The 25,046-nt window shown below is 37.4% G+C and overlaps 3 protein-coding genes across 5 annotated transcripts in view; 1 reads left to right on the top strand and 2 right to left on the bottom strand.

Annotated features, from left to right (window-relative positions):
* Positions 1 to 3,158, bottom strand: part of pex16 (peroxisomal biogenesis factor 16) — a 13,354-nt gene extending 10,196 nt beyond the window's left edge. The window contains exons 1-3 of the mRNA XM_086070696.1: positions 2,872 to 3,158; positions 2,722 to 2,757; positions 105 to 181 (exon numbers count right to left, since the gene is read on the bottom strand). Coding sequence (XP_085926822.1) covers positions 105 to 181; positions 2,722 to 2,757; positions 2,872 to 3,004 — 246 coding nt within the window. The 5' untranslated portion in view covers positions 3,005 to 3,158. The remainder of the gene's footprint in view (positions 1 to 104; positions 182 to 2,721; positions 2,758 to 2,871) is intronic.
* A 9-nt stretch (positions 3,159 to 3,167) lies between these two features.
* On the top strand, positions 3,168 to 18,136 carry cars1 (cysteinyl-tRNA synthetase 1). 2 transcript variants are annotated; one of them, XM_086070693.1, is made up of 23 exons: positions 3,177 to 3,296; positions 4,915 to 5,142; positions 6,021 to 6,112; positions 6,856 to 6,944; positions 7,015 to 7,111; positions 8,111 to 8,209; positions 8,296 to 8,445; positions 8,662 to 8,802; positions 9,399 to 9,487; positions 9,579 to 9,700; positions 9,877 to 9,989; positions 10,073 to 10,201; positions 10,293 to 10,422; positions 11,029 to 11,132; positions 11,245 to 11,342; positions 12,535 to 12,724; positions 12,893 to 12,961; positions 14,668 to 14,749; positions 14,888 to 14,968; positions 15,652 to 15,719; positions 15,952 to 16,011; positions 16,095 to 16,178; positions 16,474 to 18,136. In XM_086070693.1, exons 1-23 carry the CDS (start codon positions 3,275 to 3,277, stop codon positions 16,615 to 16,617), a joined length of 2,481 nt encoding a protein of 826 aa, XP_085926819.1. In that variant the 5' UTR covers positions 3,177 to 3,274; the 3' UTR covers positions 16,618 to 18,136. The 2 variants fall into 2 exon arrangements, with proteins under 2 accessions (XP_085926820.1, XP_085926819.1); XM_086070694.1 differs by lacking the exon at positions 4,915 to 5,142 and having other exon boundaries at positions 3,168 to 3,296.
* A 792-nt stretch (positions 18,137 to 18,928) lies between these two features.
* Positions 18,929 to 24,892, bottom strand: crybgx (crystallin beta gamma X). 2 transcript variants are annotated; one of them, XM_086070699.1, is made up of 6 exons: positions 24,729 to 24,892; positions 24,403 to 24,451; positions 23,715 to 23,836; positions 21,513 to 21,648; positions 21,263 to 21,429; positions 18,929 to 19,920 (listed from the first exon to the last, which is right to left on the bottom strand). In XM_086070699.1, exons 1-6 carry the CDS (start codon positions 24,770 to 24,772, stop codon positions 19,788 to 19,790), a joined length of 651 nt encoding a protein of 216 aa, XP_085926825.1. In that variant the 5' UTR covers positions 24,773 to 24,892; the 3' UTR covers positions 18,929 to 19,787. The 2 variants fall into 2 exon arrangements, with proteins under 2 accessions (XP_085926825.1, XP_085926826.1); XM_086070700.1 differs by having other exon boundaries at positions 21,263 to 21,402; positions 24,729 to 24,887.
* Positions 24,893 to 25,046: the final 154 nt, after the last annotated feature.

Below are 25,046 nucleotides of genomic sequence, written 5' to 3'. Positions count from 1 at the left end.
GCAACAGTTTTTGGATCTTAAGACAATCTCTTCAAATACATTCTGCTTTTGAGTAGGTTATCTATCTATTGCGCTTGAACAATGAGTGTCTTAACAGTGCTTACCACAGTCAGGGCACACTTCAGCCCTTTGCGCAGAATGCTGTCATTGAACAGCACCAGGAGATTGGAAGCAGAATAGACTGAAAAAACACACACACACACACACACAAAGTGAATCCCATAAACAAACACTTGTTGATCCTAGCCTATTGTACAGTATCGTGCTGTGTTCTGTTCTAGATTTCTGTTCTTTTTCTGCACTTCGATCAAATACTTTATCTTTGCCATGATGCTGTGACACAAAACAGCATTGAATAAACTAATTAAAGGCGACTTTTTATAGCTTCAACTGTATGAAAATGCGTTTACATCACACAACATGTAAAAACTAACAATTAAGGCAATGGCAGGTTGGACCTCTTGCCATCCATTGCATCATTCTCCCCATCACTCCTTTCTGTTTCATTCTGACTAGGTTTCATTTTCATGTTTTGTCATATTGGTTGAAGACAGGAAACTGTTGAGTTACCTTCTTATAAAATACTTTTTTTTTTGGTATTTCTATTGAACAGTTACAGTAACAACCATTTTGCTATTTCTGTACACAAAATGAAGATAATTTTAATGACAAAATAATTACATTTTGCATGTATTTAAAAAAAAAAAAAAAAAATTAAGGATGACCTGCAATTAATTATATAAAATGAAATTCTCTAAGCATAAGCTAAAAGATTGCACTTGCAATATGGGAATGTGTGATTCAACATTTATGGTCTCTAACAGTTTGTATGGACTCCTGTGCCATGTGTTCTGTTCTAGATTTCTGTTATTTTTCTGCACTTCGATCAAATACTTTATCTCTGCCATGATGCTGTGACACAAAACAGCATTGAATAAACTAATTAAAGGCGACTTTTTACAGCTTCAACTGTATGAAAATGCGTTTACATCACACAACATGTAAAAACTAACAATTAAGGCAATGGCAGGTTGGACCTCTTGCCATCCATTGCATCATTCTCCCCATCACTCCTTTCTGTTTCATTCTGACTAGGTTTCATTTTCATGTTTTGTCATATTGGTTGAAGACAGGAAACTGTTGAGTTACCTTCTTATAAAATACTTATTTTTTTGGTATTTCTATTGAACAGTTACAGTAACAACCATTTTGCTATTTCTGTACACAAAATGAAGATAATTTTAATTACAAAAGAATTACATTTTGCATGTATTTTAAAAAAAGTAAAAAAAAATTAAGGATGACCTGCAATTAATTATATAAAATGAAATTCTCTAAGCATAAGCTAAAAGGTTGCACTTGCAATATGGGAATGTGTGATTCAACATTTATGGTCTCTAACAGTTTGTATGGACTCCTGTGCCAACCTTTCTGGCATAAAGCAGACAAGGGGCAATTTGGTGCAGCACCTAATTAAAAGAATTCTGTTTGTGCAACGTCCACTTGTCCATTTAAAAAAGGCCATAAAATAAAGATCAACACCTGATGCTTGGATGTTTTGTCGTAGTTCATGTTACTGACGCAATTTCCATTCATTTCAAAGCGCTCCAGTTTCCTCCCTCACCCCCACCCAAAATTGCACGTTTTTTGTTTTTTTTACATTTTCAATATTCACTGCCTAAAAGTGTTTTTTGTTTTGTTTTTTTACTAAATACCCTTTCCATTACATTTTGTCATTCTCATTTCTTTCCGTTTCTTTTTGACATGGTTTCATTTTCTTTCTTTCTCATTCAAGATGGTAATTCTATTTAACGGTCAGTGATGTAGGTATGTTCTAGTAACTCTTTCCACTCAATAACTTTATGAGTTATTTAAATGGCCACCTACTTGCACACTAAAAAAAACAGAAATAAAATTTTATCTTATATTGAATCTATTTTTTTTTTTTTTACAAATTTTAGTTTCATGTAGATACTGAACTGCAAATACATGTACTGCTTAATGCTTATATAAGCAATGGCATATTGTTGGACTGGAATAAAATGACAGGGACTGGCATAATGACTTGATAAAATTGACTATTAAGAATTATATTGATTGAAAATTAACATCATGAGTGTTTTGTATCCAGCGATGTTTCTTTATTTTTGCTTTTGTGTTTTATATTGTTATTTGCCTGATTTTGCTGTTACTGTATTTGCAATCTAAATTATTTGTTAGAAACTGAACAGGGTTTCAGGGTGTATTTAAGTAGTACATTACTAACAAGGAATAGACTACTCTATGTAGTCTGGACCAGTCAGTCAATTCTCAGGGTACATTATATGACGACAGACAACTTTTTACACTCACATTCACACCATCGCTGAGTGGTAACACTCATTCTGCCTGCGCAGAAGTAAATCTGTGACTTGTAAGTGTCTATATTAAAACAAACGTTTGTTTATTGGACAAAACTTTTTAGTAATTTCTAGATTTCATATTTGCGTTTGTGATTAAGTATATTTGGTTAGACCTCTAGTTCCCATGATCCCCTTAAAATAATAAACTAATAACTTTATCATTAATCAATTTATTGGGCATAACGAATGACAATCAAATATCAATATTTAAATAAGGTATACACTCAACAAAGAGGGAGGACGTTTAATATAAATATTTATATTTATGTTTAATGTTGTAGGCTATTGTGTATAGACTTGTTTAAGTTTTTATTCTTACCAAGTTCAGACAGTTCATGCGAATCTGCAAATCGTCCTGTCAAAAACAAACAAAAAAGAATCAGCTTGATTGTGATGAGGATTTCCTCAAGTGAACTCTGCTTTTTTGTTTATGAGTTAAACATTATTATTCGTCGGGGAAGTCACTCACCTGCTATTAGGTAAGAGATAGTCCGAACCGTACTCTCCACCTGCGCCGTTGCAGCTGGGTTTCTTTTTACATACTCTGTGTATCGCTCATAAACCCGAGTCACTTTATCAATGTGCTCTTTAAAGCGAGACATTTTAACAGTAAGTCAAAATCTACACTCTACATTTAAATGTTGTTCTAAATACCGTTACTTTAAAACAATTAATAAATACCGCAGCTACTATAACACAGGTAAACAAACTGCATTTCCGCCTGTAGGACACATTTCCGGAGAAGTGGTGCCACCCCTATTTTAGTCCCCGCTGCGCGAAGCATATTTGTTCCGACTGTGAGTATTTAGTCCGCTGTCGTCTTCCTGACACGTTATTGTTGCATCAGCATCCAGCAGCGTCTCGCAGTAGAAATGCCGGCCACAGAGGTGCAAGGTACTTTTGCTACTTTACTTGATTGTAGCCTATATCGTTTTAACAGCCATTGCCACTACAACTACTACAACAGTACATAGCAGTACATAGCGTAGCTTTCTGACTGTAAAATGTGGGCATGCTTAGCTGCTTGACAATCGCGACACGCTAAACACCATTTGATGTTTGAAATAGTGTGCATATTGTTTGTTTGTTTTAAATAATTATTTTTAAGTAATCCCGTTTTATGAGTGGGAAGAATGAAAAAGAAACTTTGGGAGTCATGACTATTTGCTATAACAATCAATCAATCCGCTGTTTCAATTAATTCGAGCCTTTCCTATAATTATGCAAGACTGATCACATACCCTTTAATAAGTCCAACTGGAATTAGTTTGCAAATGGTAAACATTTATTATTAAACTGTCACCTGTTTTCCAATATGTTTTTTTGTGGTTATATGCTACTACTGTCAGTAAATGTGACTTTCAATAATCACTGGCAAGCTGTCTGTGTTCCATATTCGATTGAAATCTTCAAATTGAATACAATTGATTTATGGTGACGGTCACAGTTGCTCATGTATTTGAACACAAATTGCCTAAAATGCAACTGGATTTTCTTTATGAAGGCTGCATGGGGAGAAGCCCCTTTTTTTGGTTGGTACCACCACTCCTTGGTTATTTAGGTTTCATTTTGACTCGGCAGTCGGCACTTGGCTTCATTTTCATTCTTTCCACAGGAAATCGTTCAGTTTCACTTTGAGTGTGCATGATAGACCAAAAGTTAACCATGCATTTTTTTTCAAGGGTCCAAATAATTGCGCAGCTTTCTTTCATTTGTTTGTGTCTGTTGATTTCAATTAATGGTTTATTACACCCATGGTTTAATCTGTCATTTTATATCAACTATACAATTAACCTTGCATCAATTTACAGCCTTATCAGATTATTGTGATTGTTCATAATGTATTAGCTCTGAAAACATATGTTTGTTGTTGTTGTTGTAAGGATTAAAGCTTCTCATTTCTGAGCCATGAAGTTGCATTCCATTCTAATCTGTGGTACATGACTTTTCATTAAAGTAAGGAGAAAATTACACTTTGCAACAGTATTGCATGCTGTTATCTCAAAGTTTAAATGGAACTAGGGATGCACGATAATGCTATTTTCAACCAATACCGATTAACCAATCATCGGTTGCGTGCATTATGATGTCACAAATATGTGACACTACCATAGGAGAGGGGAGGAGTTGAGGAGTTGGGCACAACTTGATCCACAACCACAACAGATGGACCAACGTGGCAAGTCTATTATTATCTGCAGATTTTTTTGTTATCTGGTTTATTTGTGTGACGTCAAATTGGTCGATAATTGCAGATAATTATCGGCCACTGAAATTATTGTGCATCCCTAAATGGAACTACAGTAGATGGCAAACTGGAGTATGAGTTGCTGCTTAAGTTTCATGGGCTTTCTGCTCATTTCCTTCTTGCTCTGTCCTTTATTTTTCCTTCACTGGTCATCCTAATCTAATCGCAACTGCCCCAGGGAAGCCTATTGGGCTGTTACTGTTTGCTTCAGGCTGGTGCAGCCTGGTCTTATCTGCAACTATTTGCTTTCTTTCTATTTTGCAGCCTTTGAGTATGGCTTCTTGCTCCAAATAAAAGAGGATGCTGCACTGGCAGCAGCACTGAATGACTACCTAACCACTCGCAGCTACCTGGCTGGTTTCAGCCCTTCACAGGCTGACCAGAAAGCATTTAAGCTTCTCCACAGACCCCCAGACCCACAACATGTCCACGCTCTGCGTTGGTACAGACACATAACATCCCTGCAGCAGGACCTGAGCCCAGACAGCAGCAGTGAGTAGACAGTTGAAGATCTGAGCAGGCTAGATATGTCTGTGGAACCAGCTAGGATATTGAGGTCCTCAGACAGGGAAAGTGGTTAGTTACTCCCACTACAAACGCTTTCACTTTTATTGTTAGTCGTAGACGTACCTTACGTTGCAAAATGTACAAACTTTCAATTGTCAATTGTTAAAAAAATAAATAAATGCCGCTTGTAATATTAGCTGTGGTAAGATATTTAAATTGTTGGTTTATTGCAAACTACTCTATGTTTGAAAATATGGTTGAATATGAATATGGTTGTCGCCTGGAAAGACACACCCAAGGCACATATAAAAAGAGGGGATCCAGTTCAGTCAGCCGTCACAAAATAATTCAAAACAGTCAACAGCGTCACTATGCCTAATTGGCCCACTCCTTCAACAGAGACAGGCAGATGGCAAAGTCTGATTCAAGTTCTGACACAGGCCAATGCGATGGCAGGGCAGACTGCTTGAGTGGCCATCATCAGTCACTGACATGAGAGATTATGAAAAGTCATGGATGTTATGTATCGTGCTACAAATATGCATACACGTGGGCAGCCAATATGTAAAGTCACATTTGTGGAATTAAATCAGTGACCCCCCACCCCCCAAATCTTTCCTACTCTGTAATGCATGTACCCTTGGTCATTGTGATCCAATAAAGTGATGGAACTTTCGTGGATTATTGTCTCATATCTAAAAAAAAGACGAAAATCCTTTAGACTCCTTGTGTGTAGAAGGTGGACCGAGGGATGACATCGCTCAAGATTAATGTTTGCATGGAATGTATTGACAGTTGCCCAATGAAGTAAATGTTGGTCAACTTGGCCCCGTGTAAAAACAAATCTGTCAATCTGATTTCAGGGAAAGGAAAGAGAGTACAGCCTCAGTGGTTGCCGCCATCTGGAACAGAAGTTCCCCAACTTCGACTCTACAATAGTCTCACCAGAACAAAGGTATGGAAGATATTGGAGGGGAAATTATTTGAAAGAGAAGAAATGCCATCTTTAAACAGTTACTGTTAACATTAGTGGCATTTTCATAAAGGTCATTCATTGTCTAAAGTGCAAATGAACTGAATTAATCACAAATTTCATTTGTGTTTTGAGGATTTACGTTGTTTGTATCTGACTGTTTATTTACGGTAGATATGTGAAGTCATACTTCTCCTGACTTGGTCAGGCAATACTGCTCTTAAGCAGCCATCAATTTGCGCTGTGCTAAATCAGATTAAAAACGTCACATTTGCAGTTTAATCACTGTTGGTGTCAATGTGCACAGCCACACAAAATATTTTGATAGCATACTTTTCAAGCTTCCTTTTCACTTCGTGCCAAGCTGTCCTATTTACCATATTCAGTAACTAACAAGAGAGCTGTTAAAAGCTGATGTAAAGCATGCTATAATTCTTGATGCATTTCACAAGCATGTTACAAGGACACCTGGAAGTTGTTTGAATGTAATTGCATGGTGTTTCACCTTCGAAAGCACATTTTTACTCATATACATTTATCTTTTTGTACATGTACCTATTTATTTATTGTTCACGCATTACTGGTGTGTTTATGTTTAGTGTCAAGAAAGTCAAAGTACACAATGTGCAAGCATGCCCCTAAAAGATAATAAGAGTCCAGTTAAGTTTACATTGTTTTCAACAGTAATCATCAACTATTAACATTCTTCCTGTGAAACATTTTAGGAGGTTTTTGTTCCTCAGAATGGAAACAAGGTCACATGGTACAGCTGTGGGCCAACAGTGTATGACGCCTCCCACATGGGACATGCCAGGTAAACGGGAGACACAAAAAAGCACTTGCTTTCCTTCATACTTCATTTCTGATTCCTGATGTCTTTCTAGGTCATACATCTCTTTTGATATTCTACGAAGAGTGCTGAAGGACTACTTCAAGTATGATATTTATTACTGCATGAACATCACAGACATAGACGACAAAGTAAGTACATGCTAGCAAGTATGAAAAATATCAGTAATTCGGGTTGTCCACCCTTGAACATAGCGTAAAACTCAGATTTTAAAATCACATTGCTGAGGGTGAGAGGTGAAAGGAAATGCCCTGCCTCGAACTATGACGTAATGCCGACTGTACCTATGCAGTATTAACTCTATACTGAAGAGAAATGTTCAAATATCAATGTGATTTGACTTAAAATAAAATATAACTCCATCATGGTTTCATTGACTTTGTTGTCAGAGTTCCGGCTTCAATTGGCTCCCATTGTTTTTCACTCCTATTGCTGCCTATTCCCGTGATTAATAGTGAGATTTTCTCCCATCGGGAGTCCTGAAAAAAATGTCAGCCAAGGTGGCATGACTGTGGGCCTGGCAAGGCGCCACAAATTTTTTAAAGGGATACTTGATTCATTGAGCCATTTTCAGCAGAAAAAAAAGTTAATATTTTGTCCAGAATGAATTTGATAACTTCATTATTTTTCATGTACAATTAATACCTTTTTTCCATTTGCTATCGACTAAAGATGACATCACCTGTGCTAAAGAAGTGCGTAATGACCAATTATGGCTCAGTGATTGGTTGTTACCTACTTCCCCAGCACATGTGATGTCATCTTCAGTTGACAGCAAGTGGAAAATTTGGTTTTTAAAGTTATTAATTGTACAAGAAAAATAATAAAGTTATCAAATTCATTCTGGACAAAATATTAACTTTTTTTCTGTTGAAAATGACTCAATGAGTTAAGTAGCTCTTTAACAATTGCTACACGACTTGCTAACTTTAGTACTGTCTAGTACTGACATTAGTAATAGACCCTAGTTTAAAAACAAAACAAAAATGTAACTCATCTGATGGTTCAATTGTTTCTGTTGCTCTTCTGACATAGCAGATATTCTTCTTGTTCATTACACATGGCACCCTCACATTTGTTTTCAGGCTTTCTGTCCAATACATTAATTTGTACCTTTCTGTCTGTGTCAGATAATTAAAAGGGCACGTCAGAACTATCTAATGGACCAGTACAAGGAGAAGCAACCACAAGCTGCTCAAATACTGAAGGATGTGCTGACTGCCCGAGTGGTGAGAAGTTACGAGAATACGTTTTGGTGTCATTCTCAGCCCTTGAAGCTGAAGTGTGGAGATTTGACAACACTTGCTATTCTCAGCCCTTCCAGGCCCGTTTGGCCTCAACTACTGACACAGATAAGCAACAAATGCTTAAAAAACTTGATGCCGCCATCACTGGTGCTCTGCAGCCTCTGCAGGCAGCGTTGGAGAGGAAAGCTGCGGATGATGTGGTGCAACCTCTGGCCCAGGTAAGACTCGACCTTCTTTATAACCACAAATGTATTGCCCTCAAGAGGAAAACAACTCTGTATTGCTTACTGTTTTACATTTAGTGTTTGGGGAAAAAATGGTGTGTTCATTTTTAGTATATTTAGTATAATAAATTACTTAGATATACAGTAGTTTCAGTATTCTGGTAAGATGTTTCAGATGTAAGTGCACTAATAAAGTGTATATTTCTCTAGGCACTACTGACAAATTCCAGAGATATGCTGTCTGACTGGCTGGATGGTCAGTTTGGAAGTGAAGTCACAGACAACTCAATCTTCGCAATTCTGCCTAAATTTTGGGAGGGAGAGTACCATAAAGACATGGACGCCTTGAACGTACGTAGCAGGGCGCAGTTTTACATGAAAGATAACAGTGGGTCACAAACCATTGAGTGAGTGTCGATCCTGTTGTCTACCAAAGTAAAATGTATTGTTAAGAGGAATTGTGTTGAATCAATAGTCTGTATTAAAAACAAAATGCATATTGGAATGAAAAAAGTTGAGTTGATATAAATTAGTTATATACTGTATGTCCAGTTTAGGATTATCAGTTGTTGTTTTTTTTGTATAGTCGACCTCCGCTATATGTGGGGGAAAGGTACCATGGTGGCCCACGAATACTTAAAATCCACATTTAATTAATGGCCATTTAATTGCACTTAGCTGTTGCAAATTGGTTTTGGTCGGCAGTTTTTATTTGATAGTTTTTCAAACCCTCAAAACGTCTTTAGAAAATGCTTTAAAATGTTTTAGAAAACATTCAATATGCATTTTCCATGAAAAACAGGGAAGGTGGGAGGAAAACCCCCCCAAAACGTTTTCCCAAATTGGAGGGTTAAAAAAATACTGCAAATATGTGAATCCGCAGTTGCCGAACCGCGAGTAAGCCGGGGTCAACTGTACTGTGCAAACGTTATCGTTCTGTTCTCCAGGTCCTTCCTCCCGATGTCCTTACTCGTGTCAGTGAATATGTTCCAGAAATTGTGGAGTTTGTAAAGAAGATTGTCTCGAATGGCTACGGGTAAAGCAGAGTGTGCCGACGTTGATGGCTTATAATATAACACACCTTTATCATCTGAGTATAAATGCTAATAGATCAAATGTTTTTTCAGGTATGAATCAAATAGCTCTGTTTACTTTAACACTGCAAAGTTTGATGCCAATCCACAGCACTCGTATGCCAAACTTGTGCCAGAGGCAGTTGGAGATCAGAAGGCTTTACAAGAGGGAGAAGGTACATGATTACGTTTGCCGAAGTTCACATGACTTTTCATAAACTAGCTAGTTTATATGTTTTTGGGACACCATAGTCAAACCTAAAATGCCTATTCTCGAAGAGTAAAAGTGTACAGCATCACCTATAGACGTACAGTATAATTTTGATCTGTCATTTTTTTTTCTGTCTTGTAGGTGACCTGAGCATTTCTGCTGACCAATTAAGTGAGAAAAAATCACCCAATGACTTTGCCCTGTGGAAAGCATCCAAGCCCGGAGAGCCTTCGTGGGACTCTCCTTGGGGAAAGGTGAGAGTTGTTTTATTTTATATATTTAGTTTGAAAACTATAAAGACGTTGGAATGTTTTAAAAATATAAATTGTTTTAACAGGGAAGGCCTGGCTGGCATATTGAGTGCTCGGCCATGGCTGGCTCCATCTTGGGGGACTCTATGGACATTCATGGTGGTGGATTTGATCTCAGATTCCCCCATCATGACAACGAGCTGGCTCAGTCAGAGGTACAAAAGGGAAAACGTATTATCATTAATACTAAAGGTTAACTGAAACATGGGCAGCTGCTGATAAATTTTATGCTTTTGTTCATCCGAGGCTTTCTTTGAGAATGATCACTGGGTCCGTTACTTCCTGCACACTGGTCACCTGACAATTGCAGGGTGCAAGATGTCGAAATCTCTGAAAAATTTTATTACCATTAAGGAAGCCTTGGCAAAAAATACAGGTATGTCTTTTAATTCTCATTTACTCTCATCATGAAATCAGCAATGAGAATTTCTGTTAGTGTTGTTTTACTGACTTGAAAAGCGTCAACCAAAAAAACTTATGCTCAAGCTCAACTAATTTGAGTAAAAGGTGTTGACGCCAATCCTACTTGAGTTTGACTGGTTTTACACAGTTTCATCATGACGGAAATGACCAATTCGTATTTATGGAATGGAAACTTTGTTTTGCTATTGTAAACAAATAGTCCAGGTTTTGTTAAGAAGCAACAATAATGACACACTTAAAGCCAAGATGTACTGTTAAGTGGTTGTTTTTTGTTTGTTTGCATATAAACGTACTGATTGCTCATTTATTAGCTTGTGAGGCAGTCAATCATAGCAAACCTACATAATTTTAACTGTGTACAGATAACCGTTACGACAAATTTGATATTGTCATCATATCTCTGTGTCATCCCCACAGCCTTGATAGACATTTTTAAGCAATTTAGCTTCTCTATGAGAAATGTTCACACATACTGTGACATGTTGAGATTACTAAAGAAAAAGAAAATGTTATACTCAACAGGAAGGAGTCTGACTACTCTTTGTGGTTGTTTTTGCAGCCCGTCAGCTTCGACTAGCTTTCTTGATGCATTCGTGGAAAGATACTTTGGATTACTCCCCCAACACTATGGAGTTAGTTGTCCAGTACGAGAAGTTCCTGAATGTATGTGATCTAGGTCAAATGGATCTCTCACTCAAAAAAAAAAAAAAAAAATCAATATTTAATCTTAAATAATGTTTTGTAATGTCTTGCTTGCTTCCATTTTGTGCAACAGGAGTTCTTCTTAAATGTGAAGGACATTCTGCGTGCACCTACTGACATCACTGGGCAGTTTGAAAAGTGGGATGTAGCTGAGGTAGCACTTAACAAAAGGTAGGAGAGAAGAAAGGTAATATTGCATGTTGAAGCTGATATCCTCTTTGGTCAGTTTTCATAAGAAAGAGTTACTCATAAACTGACCATAATGTGGATCTTTATTGTTGTCTGCTCCAATCCGCCACAAATTTAGGAGGCTAGTAAGTAAAATGAAGTTATAAAAAAAAAAAAAACAGACTTCATTGAAACGTACGACCTTTTTGGTGTAGTGTTACTTTTTTTGCTATGAAATTTCTGGCATGTGTATAAAGTTGTGTCCTAGTGGTCGCCGATTAACACATCACAGTTCTAAGGTCCGTGACTCAAATCTCAGTTGGGTTTTCTCCGTGTACTTCAGCGCAGTTTTTTTGTCGTTATTACTCTTAGGTGGTTGGCGGGGGGTGTTTGATATGTTTACCTTGGGGCCCAAATAACTAGCTACGACCCTGCGCTCAGAGGTGGCACATCCAGGTCCAGAAAGTAAAACCCTGCCACGTTTGGCTTTAGCCCCAGGTGCTAGCTAGCTAGCTAGAGCTAGCTCACATGGTGCTCGTTTACCTGCTAGACCATCTGCACTGCATACGTACGTCTCAGTAACATGCTTCATTTCAACACAAAGACATGTGGACACTGATCGGTTAAAGACTTAGTCAATGCCCAAAATGTTTTCACAATAATATGTTCTATGCAGACCCACAAGTCTAAATACGGTATTTTGGTTAATATAGCGTTAGTGGAATATGAGTTAAGCAGCAAAATCCAGCCGTTTTATCGATATCAGAAGGCGGCCATTTTGTCACTTGCTGTCGACTGAAAATGATATCATCGGGTCTGAGGTAACAAAAATCACAGCTCAGCTTAAAATAACAGGTGAACTGTGATTGGTCGTTGCAAATGGAATATTATTCAGAATGTCATGTTTAGACTAGTGAGGTCACATATAACATTATTGTCAAGAATTTTTTCTGGTTGACTTCCCCTTTAAGCCCTCGGTAGGGGCAGCCCCCCTGATGATTTTTATTTATTTTTAACAATCATGACGTGTTAAGGGCATAACGAGTTCAGTAATTTACGTAACATCTGGCAGTTCTGCGTTTCAATATGTCTAGGTGCAAAATGCGAATTTTGACTTGAAAACTGCGATGCGAGTCTGCTGATATGACGATAGCAAATAATTAAAAACAGTTTTTATATTGTCTGTGTTCTCCAGTTTTTTCGACAGGAAGTCAGCCGTCCACGAGGCGCTGTGTGACAACATTGATACCCGCACAGCCATGGAGGATATGAGGCAACTGGTTAGTCAGAGCAACAGCTACATCGCCAGCAAGAAAAGTGCCAAGCTGAGACCCAACCGCATGCTCGTGGAAAGTATCGCCATGTATCTCACCAAAATGCTCAAGGTGAGAAGAAATCCCATTTAATTTAATTTTATTTTTTTTATCTCACACCAGTCACTCTGCATCAGTGCATCCTGTTTTACTGCTATTTACTTTTGATATTGTGAAATTGTTGTTTGGTCTATGTGTTATTGTCAGATGCTCTCATAAAACATTGTCAATGTCTTCTAGATATTTGGTGCATTTGAGGGATCGGAGCCCATTGGGTTTCCTGTTGGAGGACAAGGACAGAACGTTGATGTAAGATGCAACCACTTTTATAATGGTTCTTTTGGAAGTGATTACGTGTCTGTTGGCATTTGAAAGTGTGACAAAATGGAGATGTTGATGACATATGCACCAATAATCGCAGGGTAGCTAACCCAAGTTTCCGCTTAAAAATCTACTTCAAATATCAGGTCAGAAAAATACCAGGTTAGCAGTATTTCTTGTCAAGCTGCTAATTTGATAACAAATGCAGCAGTCTGTTTGCCTCAGGAATGTGTAAATCTGACTCACCTGCCATGAATTTCACCACATATAACAGAGCCTCATGACACGTCTTGTGTGTGAAACATAATTTTGGGACCACCAAAGAATATATTTTCCCAAATATCATTGTGATGGTGTCCAAAGATTACCTGTTGGCCAGCATGGACACCACATATGTTACACATAGTGTGGGAACCAACATGTTGAGTTGTCTTCTTTAACTTCTTTACCATGCCTTTGTTTAACATGTATTCCACCATCAATCTAAAATTAGCACAGTGGTTTAAAAGTATAAAGTATTGTACTCAAAACAGCTCTAAGTGAAGGGGTGTATGGGTGGAAAAATAAAAAGTTCTTTACCAATTAAAGTTTAACATTTGTCATCTGAAATACATACATGATGTCCAAACTGTTTTAAGAATCAAATCTTTTTAATGTTTTGTCAAAATGAATTACTGTATTTGAGGTAGTGTTAATTTTGTCAATGAAAACTAAACAACAATAATGTTGTCATTTTTCACCGGGCTAAAACTAGACTTAGGCCAGAACTGTGCTAAAATCCTCATTAATAAACAATAACTGGGACTAAACCAGTATGCATTTTCGTCGATTAAGGAAGACAAGACGAAAATGTACTTCACTTAATAAAAACTCGACTAAAAACTATGGACATTTTAGTTCATGAACAAAAACGAGATGAATATTACATGATTTTGTAAAATCTTGTCTCTGCTAATCTGTCACGTCTGTGACACTGTCATGTGACACATAGTGACACACCCCCTTTCAAATATGCAGCTAGCAAATGCAACATGCACAAACGCATGGGACAAACAGGAAGTGGATTAACGATGAAAGGTTACATAAAAAAAATAAATAATTATAGCTATAACGTAACATTAATCCAACGCCTATAACATTCCAGCAATAAAGTGAATCCGACCGCTAACTAATGCTGTCTAATTTACTAGCTCATAGCATGGAGCCATAGTAGCCACTTGTTGATATACTGTAATTGCGTGTGAAGTTGTTTTTCATTAAAAAGATGAGAGAAAAAATTATGTGAAATAGTTTTAGATCCGAAATGTTCAACATTATCTGCTGACAAAAAAAATATACAGGAGTAAAATGATCGGGTGTTTTGACTAAAACTAGACTAAAGTGTTGACAGTTTTTGTTGACTAAAAGTAGACGAATACAATTATGTTTTCTTGGACTAAAATAAAGACTAAAATGCCCGATTTATAGTTGACTAAAAATGGACTAAATAAAAACGGGATGAGCTTGACTAACTGTGATAAAAAACTAACATGCGTGACTGAAATTGGACTAAAACTGAGACAAAATTTTAAAATGGCGGATAAAATTAACACTAATTTGAAAATAAGCCAAATACAGTTTTTGATGTTGACTGTTTAATAAAATGCTACTAATGGTTAAGAGATACTGAGATGTTTTTCTGTTGACTTTTCTAGCTGGAGAGCACAGTGTTGCCTTACCTCTCGGTCCTTTCCAACTTCCGAGAGCAGGTGCGAACAATTGCCAGACAGCAGGAGGGTAAGACCTATGGAAATTCTGCTCTTCTTTGATTTTGTCAGAAGGGATTCATGTACAGTTTGTATAAGTGTTTTAGTTTTTTTTTTTTTTGTCGTTTTTTTAACTAACACTTTAAATATTTGTTTTTAACTTTACCAGTCATGGAGTTGCTTCGGCTTTGTGATGATGTCCGCGATGTGACATTACCGGAGCTTGGTGTCCGACTCGAAGATCATGAAGGTAACATCCTATTGTATATCCTATGTACTGTTTACAAGTCAACTGTGTGAATTTGTATGTTAGACTATAGGTGGAATATATATATATAAAAAAATCTAAACAAAAAAAAAAGCACATATTGTAAGCGTATTTAGTAGCACTCAGTTGAAGTGTTGGCAAAAGGGGTTACAAATCCTGAAATGCCTTTTTTGTTTGTTTGAACTCATGAGCAGAAAATTAAGGTGACAAAAATGAGATTGTAATTTGGCCATGCACAAATGCAAATATGATCTAGTCGAAGTCCTACTGAGTAACAAATCACAGTGTCGTGCGTGCAACACACAGAATGGCTTGAAGTGTGTGCGTGTGTGCGTGTGTGTGTTATAGTTTGTATTGGACATAAATATTTGAAACAATTGACGAATAATTTTTTTTCTGACATTGAATGAGTTCTCCGCTAAATGTCAATTTGTGTGTTTTTACCATAACCATGTGGTGGAAAATAATCTGGGACGGGGGGGTTCTTCAGAGAAGGGAAACTGGAGGAGAGATAAGCGCTATTTACAATACTTGCACTTGTCAAACAATTGACTTTTCCCCACAAAAGATCCTGAGTCTTTTTGTAAATAGGCCAAATTCAGTATTATGAAAGAGCTAATGAGCTTTAATTCTCATGCAGTCATTGCAATGTTACTTTGTTCCAGGATTACCAACTGTGGTGAAACTGGTGGACAGGGAGATTTTATTGAAGGAGAGGGATGAGAAGATCAAGGTAAGGTGACGTGGTAGCAATTGAATTGCAATGCATGCATCTAGTGAGGTTCACATACTCTCCAAGCACCCTGCTGGCCTCTGCTGGCATGGACAGCCATCGGGGGACATTTCTGCATTTGCCACCTGAATGAATGTTATACATTATTGCTTTGTCATCATTGTGAATGTGTGGATGGATATATTAAAATTACAAGACTGAAGATGTGAAGTATGAACTGTTATGTTTACAGATAGAGGAAGAGAAGCTGAGGAAGAAAGAGGAGGCGGCCAAGAAGAAAGAAGAACAGGAGGTTAGATTTGACCCCTTCAGCTCATTTACCGTTAATCATACTGTCATGTTTCCTCATTTGGTTGTTCATGTTTTTTGTTTCAGATGGCTAAGATAGCTAAAATGAAGATCCCTCCATTTGAGATGTTCCTTGCAGAAACCGACAAATATTCCAAATTTGATAAAACGGTAACATAGTATCCAGGTTTTGAAAGTACATCTCCTGTCACTACTAGCAAAATTCAAGCATTTTCAAGGCTTACATGGAACCCTATAATGAAAGCAAGCAATATGTGGCCCATTTTACCAATAATTATTATGCAAGGTTGGTGAATCAGCACATCTAATTAGCAAAACTCCAGCTGTGCATTAATGAACAAAGAAGTCCCCAACGTTAAAATGTCATTTTGCCATCCTGAGTCTCATATGATTGTTTCTGACACATGTACAGGTCACATCATGTCATTTCTCCGTCTGCCCACAGGGTTTCCCTACTCATGATGCTGAAGGGAAGGAACTCAGCAAAGGACAAGAGAAGAAACTGCGCAAGCTTTTTGAAAACCAGGGGAAGATACATAAGGAGTATCTTTTGAGCAGGGGCGTACAGTCAGGGGAGGCAAAAAATTGATTGAATAAAATTCTGTAAAAGTTTAGTTCTAAGGTTTGTGTTTTGTTTTGTTTTAATTTTGAAGATCTTATTGGTCATTGTTCCATTGAGATTAGCAGTTTTTAATGTCGAGCTGCTTAATTACTAGCAAATTTTCATAAGTGTGTAAATCTGACTGTCAGCGCCTCACCGCACGTCACTGCTTAAAAGCCAAAGTGGCAACTAATTGAGTTTACAAAACTGATGAGTCTACAGACTAGCAGCACGCTACATAATGGTCTGGGATGATTGGCTCTTCTAAATGATTGAAATATATATATATATTTCTTTTTACAAACATGGGGGGAAATTAAAACTCTTATTTCTTGTCTCAGCTGTGACACAGGGTTGCAGGTCCAAATCCCTACATCAATCACATAATACATTCAGTTTTTACCCATTATCCAATGGGGATGTTACAATATCTGAATTGTCACAATATGATTAATATCACGATATGAACCTCACAATATGGTAATTATCGGAATATTGTGGGGAGGTTGGCGATATTAAAAAACAAAAAACACGGTAATGATACTCTAACCTCATGATACTGTTTTAAAAAAATCATATTGGAATTGTTATACAAAATATACACAATATTGTTGTACATAATCGTGACCAAAAAAAATAGGCTTGGCCATGTCATGTCAACATTGTCATGTGCTCCTCTTGGCTCACCGGCTCATACCGCAGTTCACAATGTTGTGCTTGGCTGAAGTGGGCCAAAAGTACTTTGTTTTTCTTTTTCTTTTTCTTTTTCTTAATGGCGATGTTGAAAAATATTTGGTAGTATGGCTGATTTATGGGAGTGGTAACTGCTGCAGTGGCCCAAACCTTCCTAATTACAAATAAATAACATTAATAAACTAACCACCAGAGGGTGCTAGAACTGCACAAATGAAATACAACAGATGCAGTTTTAAATATCGTGACATGGCGACGACAATATTGTGGCAATTTAAATACCGCAATATTGCCGTTATTGCTACATCTCTATTATCCAATCTATTTTCACATTCATTCACGTTCTGAAATCCAACCCCTAAGAAGAAGCTGACACTGTCACGTTTATACTGTGCAGGCCTGTAAATCACTCTAATTGATGTGATGCTATGCGATTTACCTCCCAGATATGAATATTCCGTTTCTAAAAGCAGATAGACATATGTATACATACACATACTTGTAGTGTTCTTGCAAACTATGGAATGACATCATGTAGATTTTTAATATGCAAACTTAGTATGGTGCCCACAGCGCGTAGGTTAGGGTCACTCAATGATTATAAATGAGTAAAATGTGTTTTTGGACACAGCAATCTAGGTATATTGATTGATTGACTACTGTGAGTGTGACAACCATATGTTTTTGTCGTAATGTAATTTTGAAGGCCCATCACTCACCAAACAAGATTCTGTGAGGAAGACTGCTCTCATCTCTGTAAATAAATACCAATGTTCTCTCAAAAAATGTTTTCAAATAAAAACTGTAAAATTTGTGTTTGTCTGTGTGTGCGTGCGTGTGTGATATGTGTGTATATATATATATATATATGTGTGTATGTATATATATATATACACGGTATTTAGATATATATACAGTGGTACCTTGTTTGATGGATGGATGGATAATTTCTATGTATGTTTTTTACATTTACAGTACAGTATTATATAAACAATAACAAATACCTTACCTTTTTTGTTGTGGTGTGATAGCATCAGTGGATAATAAATGCTATGTTAATGCTAGCTTTAGTTCAGTGCTGAGTTTGTGTATTTTACATTGGTTATATTGTTAGACTACTAAGCGGTCCTTGCATGCGTTGTTTAACGTCAAGCACGTTGTTGAAGAGCTAAGGGGGTCCTCGTGTCAGTATTTACAGAAGTAGTTACAGTGGCACGATAATCCTTCCTAATTCCACTGTAGTTTGTAGCAATGTATGTTTTTCTTTACTGCCACTGGCATTGTTGTCTTTCTTTGGGCCCATGGCGAAGAAAATTGTCCTGGAAAAATAAAAATGCACTCACAAGTATGGAGCACCTCAGAGAGTATTCACAATCTGACTGGAAATGAGCAGTGCATCATCTCAACTACCGCAACATGAGCATTCAGAATTGCTCGGCTTCGCTCTGCTTCACTCGGCTACCCGTTTTCAAGCTACGATCGGCTTAATTTGCTTTGCCTAGGTGTTCGAACTCCGAAAATGAGTTCAAACTCCGAGGCATTTTTTACTCAGATTTTTTGGTTAAAGTCCGATTTGTACGAGTTCCAAGACGTTCAAACTCTGAGGTTCCACTGTATATATTTATTTATATTTATTTATATGTGTATATGTATATAATGTGTATATATATATATATATTTACATATATATATATACATATATATATAATATACATATACACATATATATATACATATACACACATATATATATATATATATACACACGCTCGCACACATACACACAGTGTTCCTGGTTTTCTGCTGGGGTTAGGTTGAAATCCGCAAAGAAGTTAGACGTATTTATACGGGTTTTTTTTGTTTTTTTTAAATGCTAGAACATATTGAAGGCTTTGATGCAGCCTCAGAACTGAAGAGAATGCTTGAAGCAATGGTAGTTATTACAAAAACGGCCAGAAGGTGGCAGCAGAGTATAAGTGATCAACCTGAGCATTGTTGCAAAAAGCTCTTTCCCTCACTGTTTTAAACAGATTTATGAATAATGATTAAACTTAGCTGTATTCTAATGCTAATTGCTGCAAAACTGAAACGGATACAAATACTGTATACTTTTTTATCCTGATGAAAGAAGAGACTCTAATCTTTCTTTTGGTAGGTTCCAAGTTTTTTTCATAGCGATAGAACACAATATTCTGTGGGCCTTGCAAAATCAGTCAATATCCAGTAAAACAGCCAGGAGCGAAGGGGGTTGCTTCAGTTAAAATGGCTGGGAGTAAACGAGTTAAGCTATTGTCGATCTTAAATTGCAATTTTCACTTCAAGTTGTTTACTGTTTCATTGACAATTGCTCTGCAGTTCTTTGAATAAAGGATTTGGTTAAAAAAAAAATGAAATCATTTTATTGAAGTGAGTACAGTGAATGTGGTTGTGTAAAAATGAGTGTGACAGTCTGTAGATGAGATGAGTTAATTGAAGCGCACTCTTCTCATGGAGCCCACTGTGTTGCTCTGGCTTCCCCAATCTGAGAAGTTGTTGAAGTCTCGTTTCTCCAGGATGTAGTGTGGCCCTCTGTAGTTTGGTTCTTGATACACAACCCACCTACAGCCACACAGCCACAGGTTAAGTACAGTACAGTGTAATCTTGCATGTCAATTACAAAGTTTCATGCTGTCAAACAGGATTGTGAAAAGGCATGCAATGCTGATGAAGGTTGCAAGAAAACCCTAACTCTTTGGAATTGCCTAAATTTCTTCATAAACTGGTTAAAAAAAAAGTGTTTTGATCATCGAAAGTCACAACAGACAGTTTTGTTAAAAAAAGAAAGGAAGGAAGGAAGGAAGAGAAAGAAGGAGGCTACCTGGATAAAAGGCCAGTCAAGGACAGAAAGGCTTTCACTTGTTGGTTCTCATGGGAAATGTAGTTTTCTTAGAGGCAAAACACTACCGTTTTTGCCCATGTGATGTCACCATAATCAACGAAAAGCCCAGGCTTTCTTGATGCTTGCTGTTAGCTCTTTGTTTTTGGGTCTGGTGACCCTCATTTTCATCTTTTTTCCCCCCCCTCACTGCTAGAAGCCCATTTACGCCAGTGGGGGGAATGTTTTATTTATTTATTTATTTTCACTTGTCAGAAACGTTTCCTAAAAAATAAGAAAAAGCCACGGTTCGAGGGGGGCGAGACAGACAAAGCTTTGCAGGCCATAATGGACACCATCATTGAAGATTATTTTAGACTTAGATTCACAAACTGTGAAATTTTAATTGTTTTGGAGGAAACTCACAATATCAAACTTAGCCTTTGGACCCTGGAGAGAAAGTTACAGAAGAATAATTATTTAATACCCCCATAAAATCAACTTTTAGATTCAATTAGTGTGACATGGTCTTCATGTATGGAGGTCTAATAGAAATGGTCAACTAAAAAAAAAGAAAGAAAAATAACACTGGTGAAAATGGGCTTCTGACAGTGGGGGGAAAAGTCCCCCCACTGGCTTCTGACAATTAAAAATAATAATAAAAAATTTCCACTAGCGGAACTGTGTCTCTGATAGAAAAAAAAGAAAGAAAAAAAAGCTTCCATAGGTTTGGACCAGCAGATGCAGTCCCAACGATGCATTGGGGAGGATTTTGAAAGACTACATAAGTATTGTTGCGATTGGCTGGCAACCAGTTCAGGGTGTACCCCGCCTACTGCCCGAAACCAGCTGGGATAGGCTCCAGCGCCCCCCGCGACCCTAGTGAGGACAAGCGGTTACGAAAATGGATGGATATTAAGTATTGGTTATTTTTGATTTGCTTCAAAACCTTTGTAGTTGACTGGATCCTTTATTTATGCATTTCAGCATTAAAATACATTAAAATACTGTTCTTTACATTGGTCATATTGATTATCTTACGTGGCCCTTTAGCAGCACTGATAATAAAAAAAATGCTGTACTTACGCTCCTCCCAGCACACGGATGGAGGCAACTCTGTTGAGGCTGTAGCGGCTCATCAGGTTAGGAATGTCATCCTGGATCTCCATCTTCTTACCGGAGAACCCAGCTCGCTCAAACAACTGAGCTTTTGCGGGGTTGTTGTCCTGCAAAGCAACATTATCCAAATGCACCTTGAAATTTTAGTGTGCATATTTTCCCATCATTGAATGTGGTGGCAACCCCCCCAAAAATGTAATTTTTGTGTGCGCTTTACCTGCTTGACAGCTCGGACAGAGGAGATGTGATCCGCCTGTGCACACCACTTGTCATAGCAGTTGTACTCGCCACGATCAGACATGTCCCACAGATACTGGCGACCTCGGAAGTTGTCATGCTCGTAACCGATCCATCTGGAGTTGGTGGAGAGAAGTGGTGAGCTGAGCTGCATTTTTTACCTCAAAGGTGAGCTTGTTTTGCTAAAATAGTGGAAGTCAAAATCATTAGCCCAGCCCAATATACAAGTGAGTCTCCTTCTTATCACATAAAAAATTGACAGTGTCCTCAAAAGTCTCCTGTTAATGTTACTCAATGGCAGCTGAACAAAATCTAGATGAATGTTGTTCGTGTCTCAGACAGGAACTTTAATATGAAAATTGGTCACCAATCAGTCACACGCGCTATACAAGACTAACTTTTCTGACTTTAGACTCAGTGTCTAAAGGTGTGCATGTGAGTGTAAATGGTCATGTATGCTATGTGATTGACAGGCGTCACCTGAACCTTTGTCAGCTTGGATGGATTCCAATAAGTGCCATAGTACTGGATAAGTCATATAGAAAATGAATGTATGGATGCCGGAATATACTGCAAACAGCAAACATATACCTAAAACATTTCAGTTGGGCACACAAACATAATTCTTTTTGGGCAAAATTCTGGCATTCATAAGAAAAAGAAAAAGAAAAAAAAAGTGCTGTCAAACGATTAAAAGTTTTAAACTAATTAATCACACAATTTTCCATAATTAATCGCAATTAATAAAACATTTCTGCTTCTACTTTTTTCTTCAAAGCTAGCAACAGATATTTTACCTTGAGTAAAATCTTGGAATTAATGTAAAATCATCAAATAGAAAGCATATTTATCATCAATGACTGTTCTAATAGCCTTCTTTGATCCTTGAATAGTACTGTAAAATACAGCCTATAAACAAAGTGATCAATATAGACTCAGCTTTATATTCCATCTTTTTTCTCATAGAAACAATTATCAAAACTTCTCGCTTACAGGTTTAGTTCTGCTCAACAGCACGACACTTGGTATGCGAGTGCCCGTGGAGGGAATTTAGCTCTGAAATGATATGCCAAAGGCGTACAACTACTACGGTATTCTATTTGAATTTGGCTTTGCAAACTGTTCAAATTGCTTTTGAATTTGCCAACAAGCAGCAAGCAAGTAAATCACAGTAAATTCATTCATCTTCCCACCAGTGATTTCTCCAAGTTTGGCTGCACACTGAGTTAACGGAGTTTTTTTTTTTTTAACGCTTTAATACATTTAAAATAATCTCAAGAGTTAAAACCCTTTAATTATGGCAGCACTATAAAAAAATAAAATAAAAAAATAAACAATAAAAAAAAATTATATATATATATATATATATATATATATATATATTTTTTTTTTTACATTTTAAAATTAAAAAAATATCAAATTAAAAAATAAATAACACCCACACCACAATATCTCTTCAGTGCTACAAAAGCCTTTAGGGATTAAAAGTGCTTCATAAATGCAGTGTGCATTCAGTAATGAATATTATGTTGTTCGTTTTATTTTTTCATATTGCCAGTGTTTCCTCCAAGTTTGGCTGCACACTGAGTTAACTGAGTTATTTTTTTAAACGCTTTAATACATTTAAACTGATCTCCAGAGTTAAAACCCTTTAATTTTGACAGCCCTAAAAATAAATAAATGAATAGATGAATAAATGAATAAGTCACCCACACCACATTATCTTTTCAGTGCTACAAAGGCCTTTAGCGGTTAAAAGCAATTCATAAATCAGGTGTGTATTCAGTAATGAATATTATGTAGGCTGTTTTATTTTTTCATATTGTATTTGTTTTTACAGATTTGAACATTGAATTTTTATGACTTAAAGCAGTGGTTCTCAACCGCTGTCCTCAAGTACCTCTATCCAGCCCGTTTCCCATGCCTCCCACAGCCAACACAGGTGTTTCAAGCATCAGCTAATCAGAAAGCTATGCATGAACCTAATAACGATCCTCAGCTGTGTTGGCTGAGGGAGACATGGAAAACAGGCTGGATAGGGGTACTCGAGGACGGGGGTTGAGAACCACTGACTTAGAGAAGGAAACAAAGCTAGCACCGTTTTCTGTTGACTGGGGCAGTTGTGCATTGGAGTGTCGCAGTGTCGGGTTTTTTTCATCTGCAGATTGCAGTGTGCACTTACGCTCCGCTCTCCACCTGCACCGAGTTGCATCTCTCTGGGAAGTTCTTGTCACTGAGCCTTGCACAGTCAGAAGTCAGGTCCAGACGTCTGCCCGCAAAGTTACGCTGCTCATAAAGGGTCACCTAAGGAGAAAATAAAGACAACATTTGACTTAGCGGTCATGTTTTGACTTGCTCAAGCAAAGTATTATGCATCATATTTCTCTAAATATGGTGAAGGGCAATTTAGTAACCAGTAGAGAGCAGAAGACAGTATCTCCATCCAGTACACAGTAAATTGAGAATGAAATACTAAAAAACAAACAACAAAATCACTCAAGGGTTGAGGAACAATTCTGCAACCTTCAGCATGGAAGACAGCCACTCTTCCACTTGAGCTATGCCAGACTTATTGTTAGTTAACATATTGCTGGTGTGCCCAAAAGGAGTCCAAAAATGGAGGTACGAGGATTCCACCTGACACCTGTGATATATTGACACAGAGCAGGAGTGTAATGGGTCTCCCAACCTAAAGGTTCTGTGATTGTTCCTCAACTTTTTTTGTATGAATATTTTACTCTCTTCCGAGTACTACCTACTCTGTGACCAAATATATATTTTTCAGAGTAAAATTTACTCTACAAAATTTACTGTGTTTACATCATTTAGTTAGTGCTTTGACCAAGAACTAAAGATAGACACTGACTTACCCTCCCACTGGACCCGTAGAAGGCACGTTGGAGCACAGACCCCAGCTTGCTGTAGATATAGACATTCCTTCATCACATAATATATCTAAGAATGAGACTCCTCTGTGATTGACTAGTCAAAAAATATCTTCATTCCCATTCAATGTAACATAAATCATGCTAACTTAAACAATGGGGTGGTCAATCCATCAAATTTTAGCTATAGATTTGCACCTAAAATGTGCATCACGTTGGAGTTGGCAGTGAGAACACAGCAGGGGTGAACTACGGACTTCTACTGACCTGAACCGAGGGCCTGCCTGTGCTGCACATGACTGTCAACATACCTGGTTGGTTGAACTAATCCTGGGACCTTAGTAAAGATGTTCATGTCAGCTCAGTGAGGCCACAAGAAAACTCCTTAAATAGAGCATGTTAGTTCTAGCTGACAGCTACCAGAAAGCTCACAGTGCTTCTCTGAACAGTGGTCAGGGCTATAGATATGCTAAACGCACAAGGCCAATGGGCTACTCTGTCCACATGAACACATCAGGCAATAGAATTGCAAATGCAATAAGGTGAGCGAAGCATCTGACATTCTGACATGTTCATGTGTGTGCATAAAAGTGCCATGCTAGCTGGTTTAGCGTTGAACAATTCAGCAT

This window comes from Leptonotus elevatus, chromosome 3 (assembly GCF_054856555.1).
Source record: "Leptonotus elevatus isolate MCC_2025b chromosome 3, RoL_Lele_1.0, whole genome shotgun sequence".
In the NCBI taxonomy this organism is placed as follows: Eukaryota; Metazoa; Chordata; class Actinopteri; order Syngnathiformes; family Syngnathidae; genus Leptonotus; species Leptonotus elevatus.
This window is presented reverse-complemented; position numbering and strand designations above follow the sequence as displayed.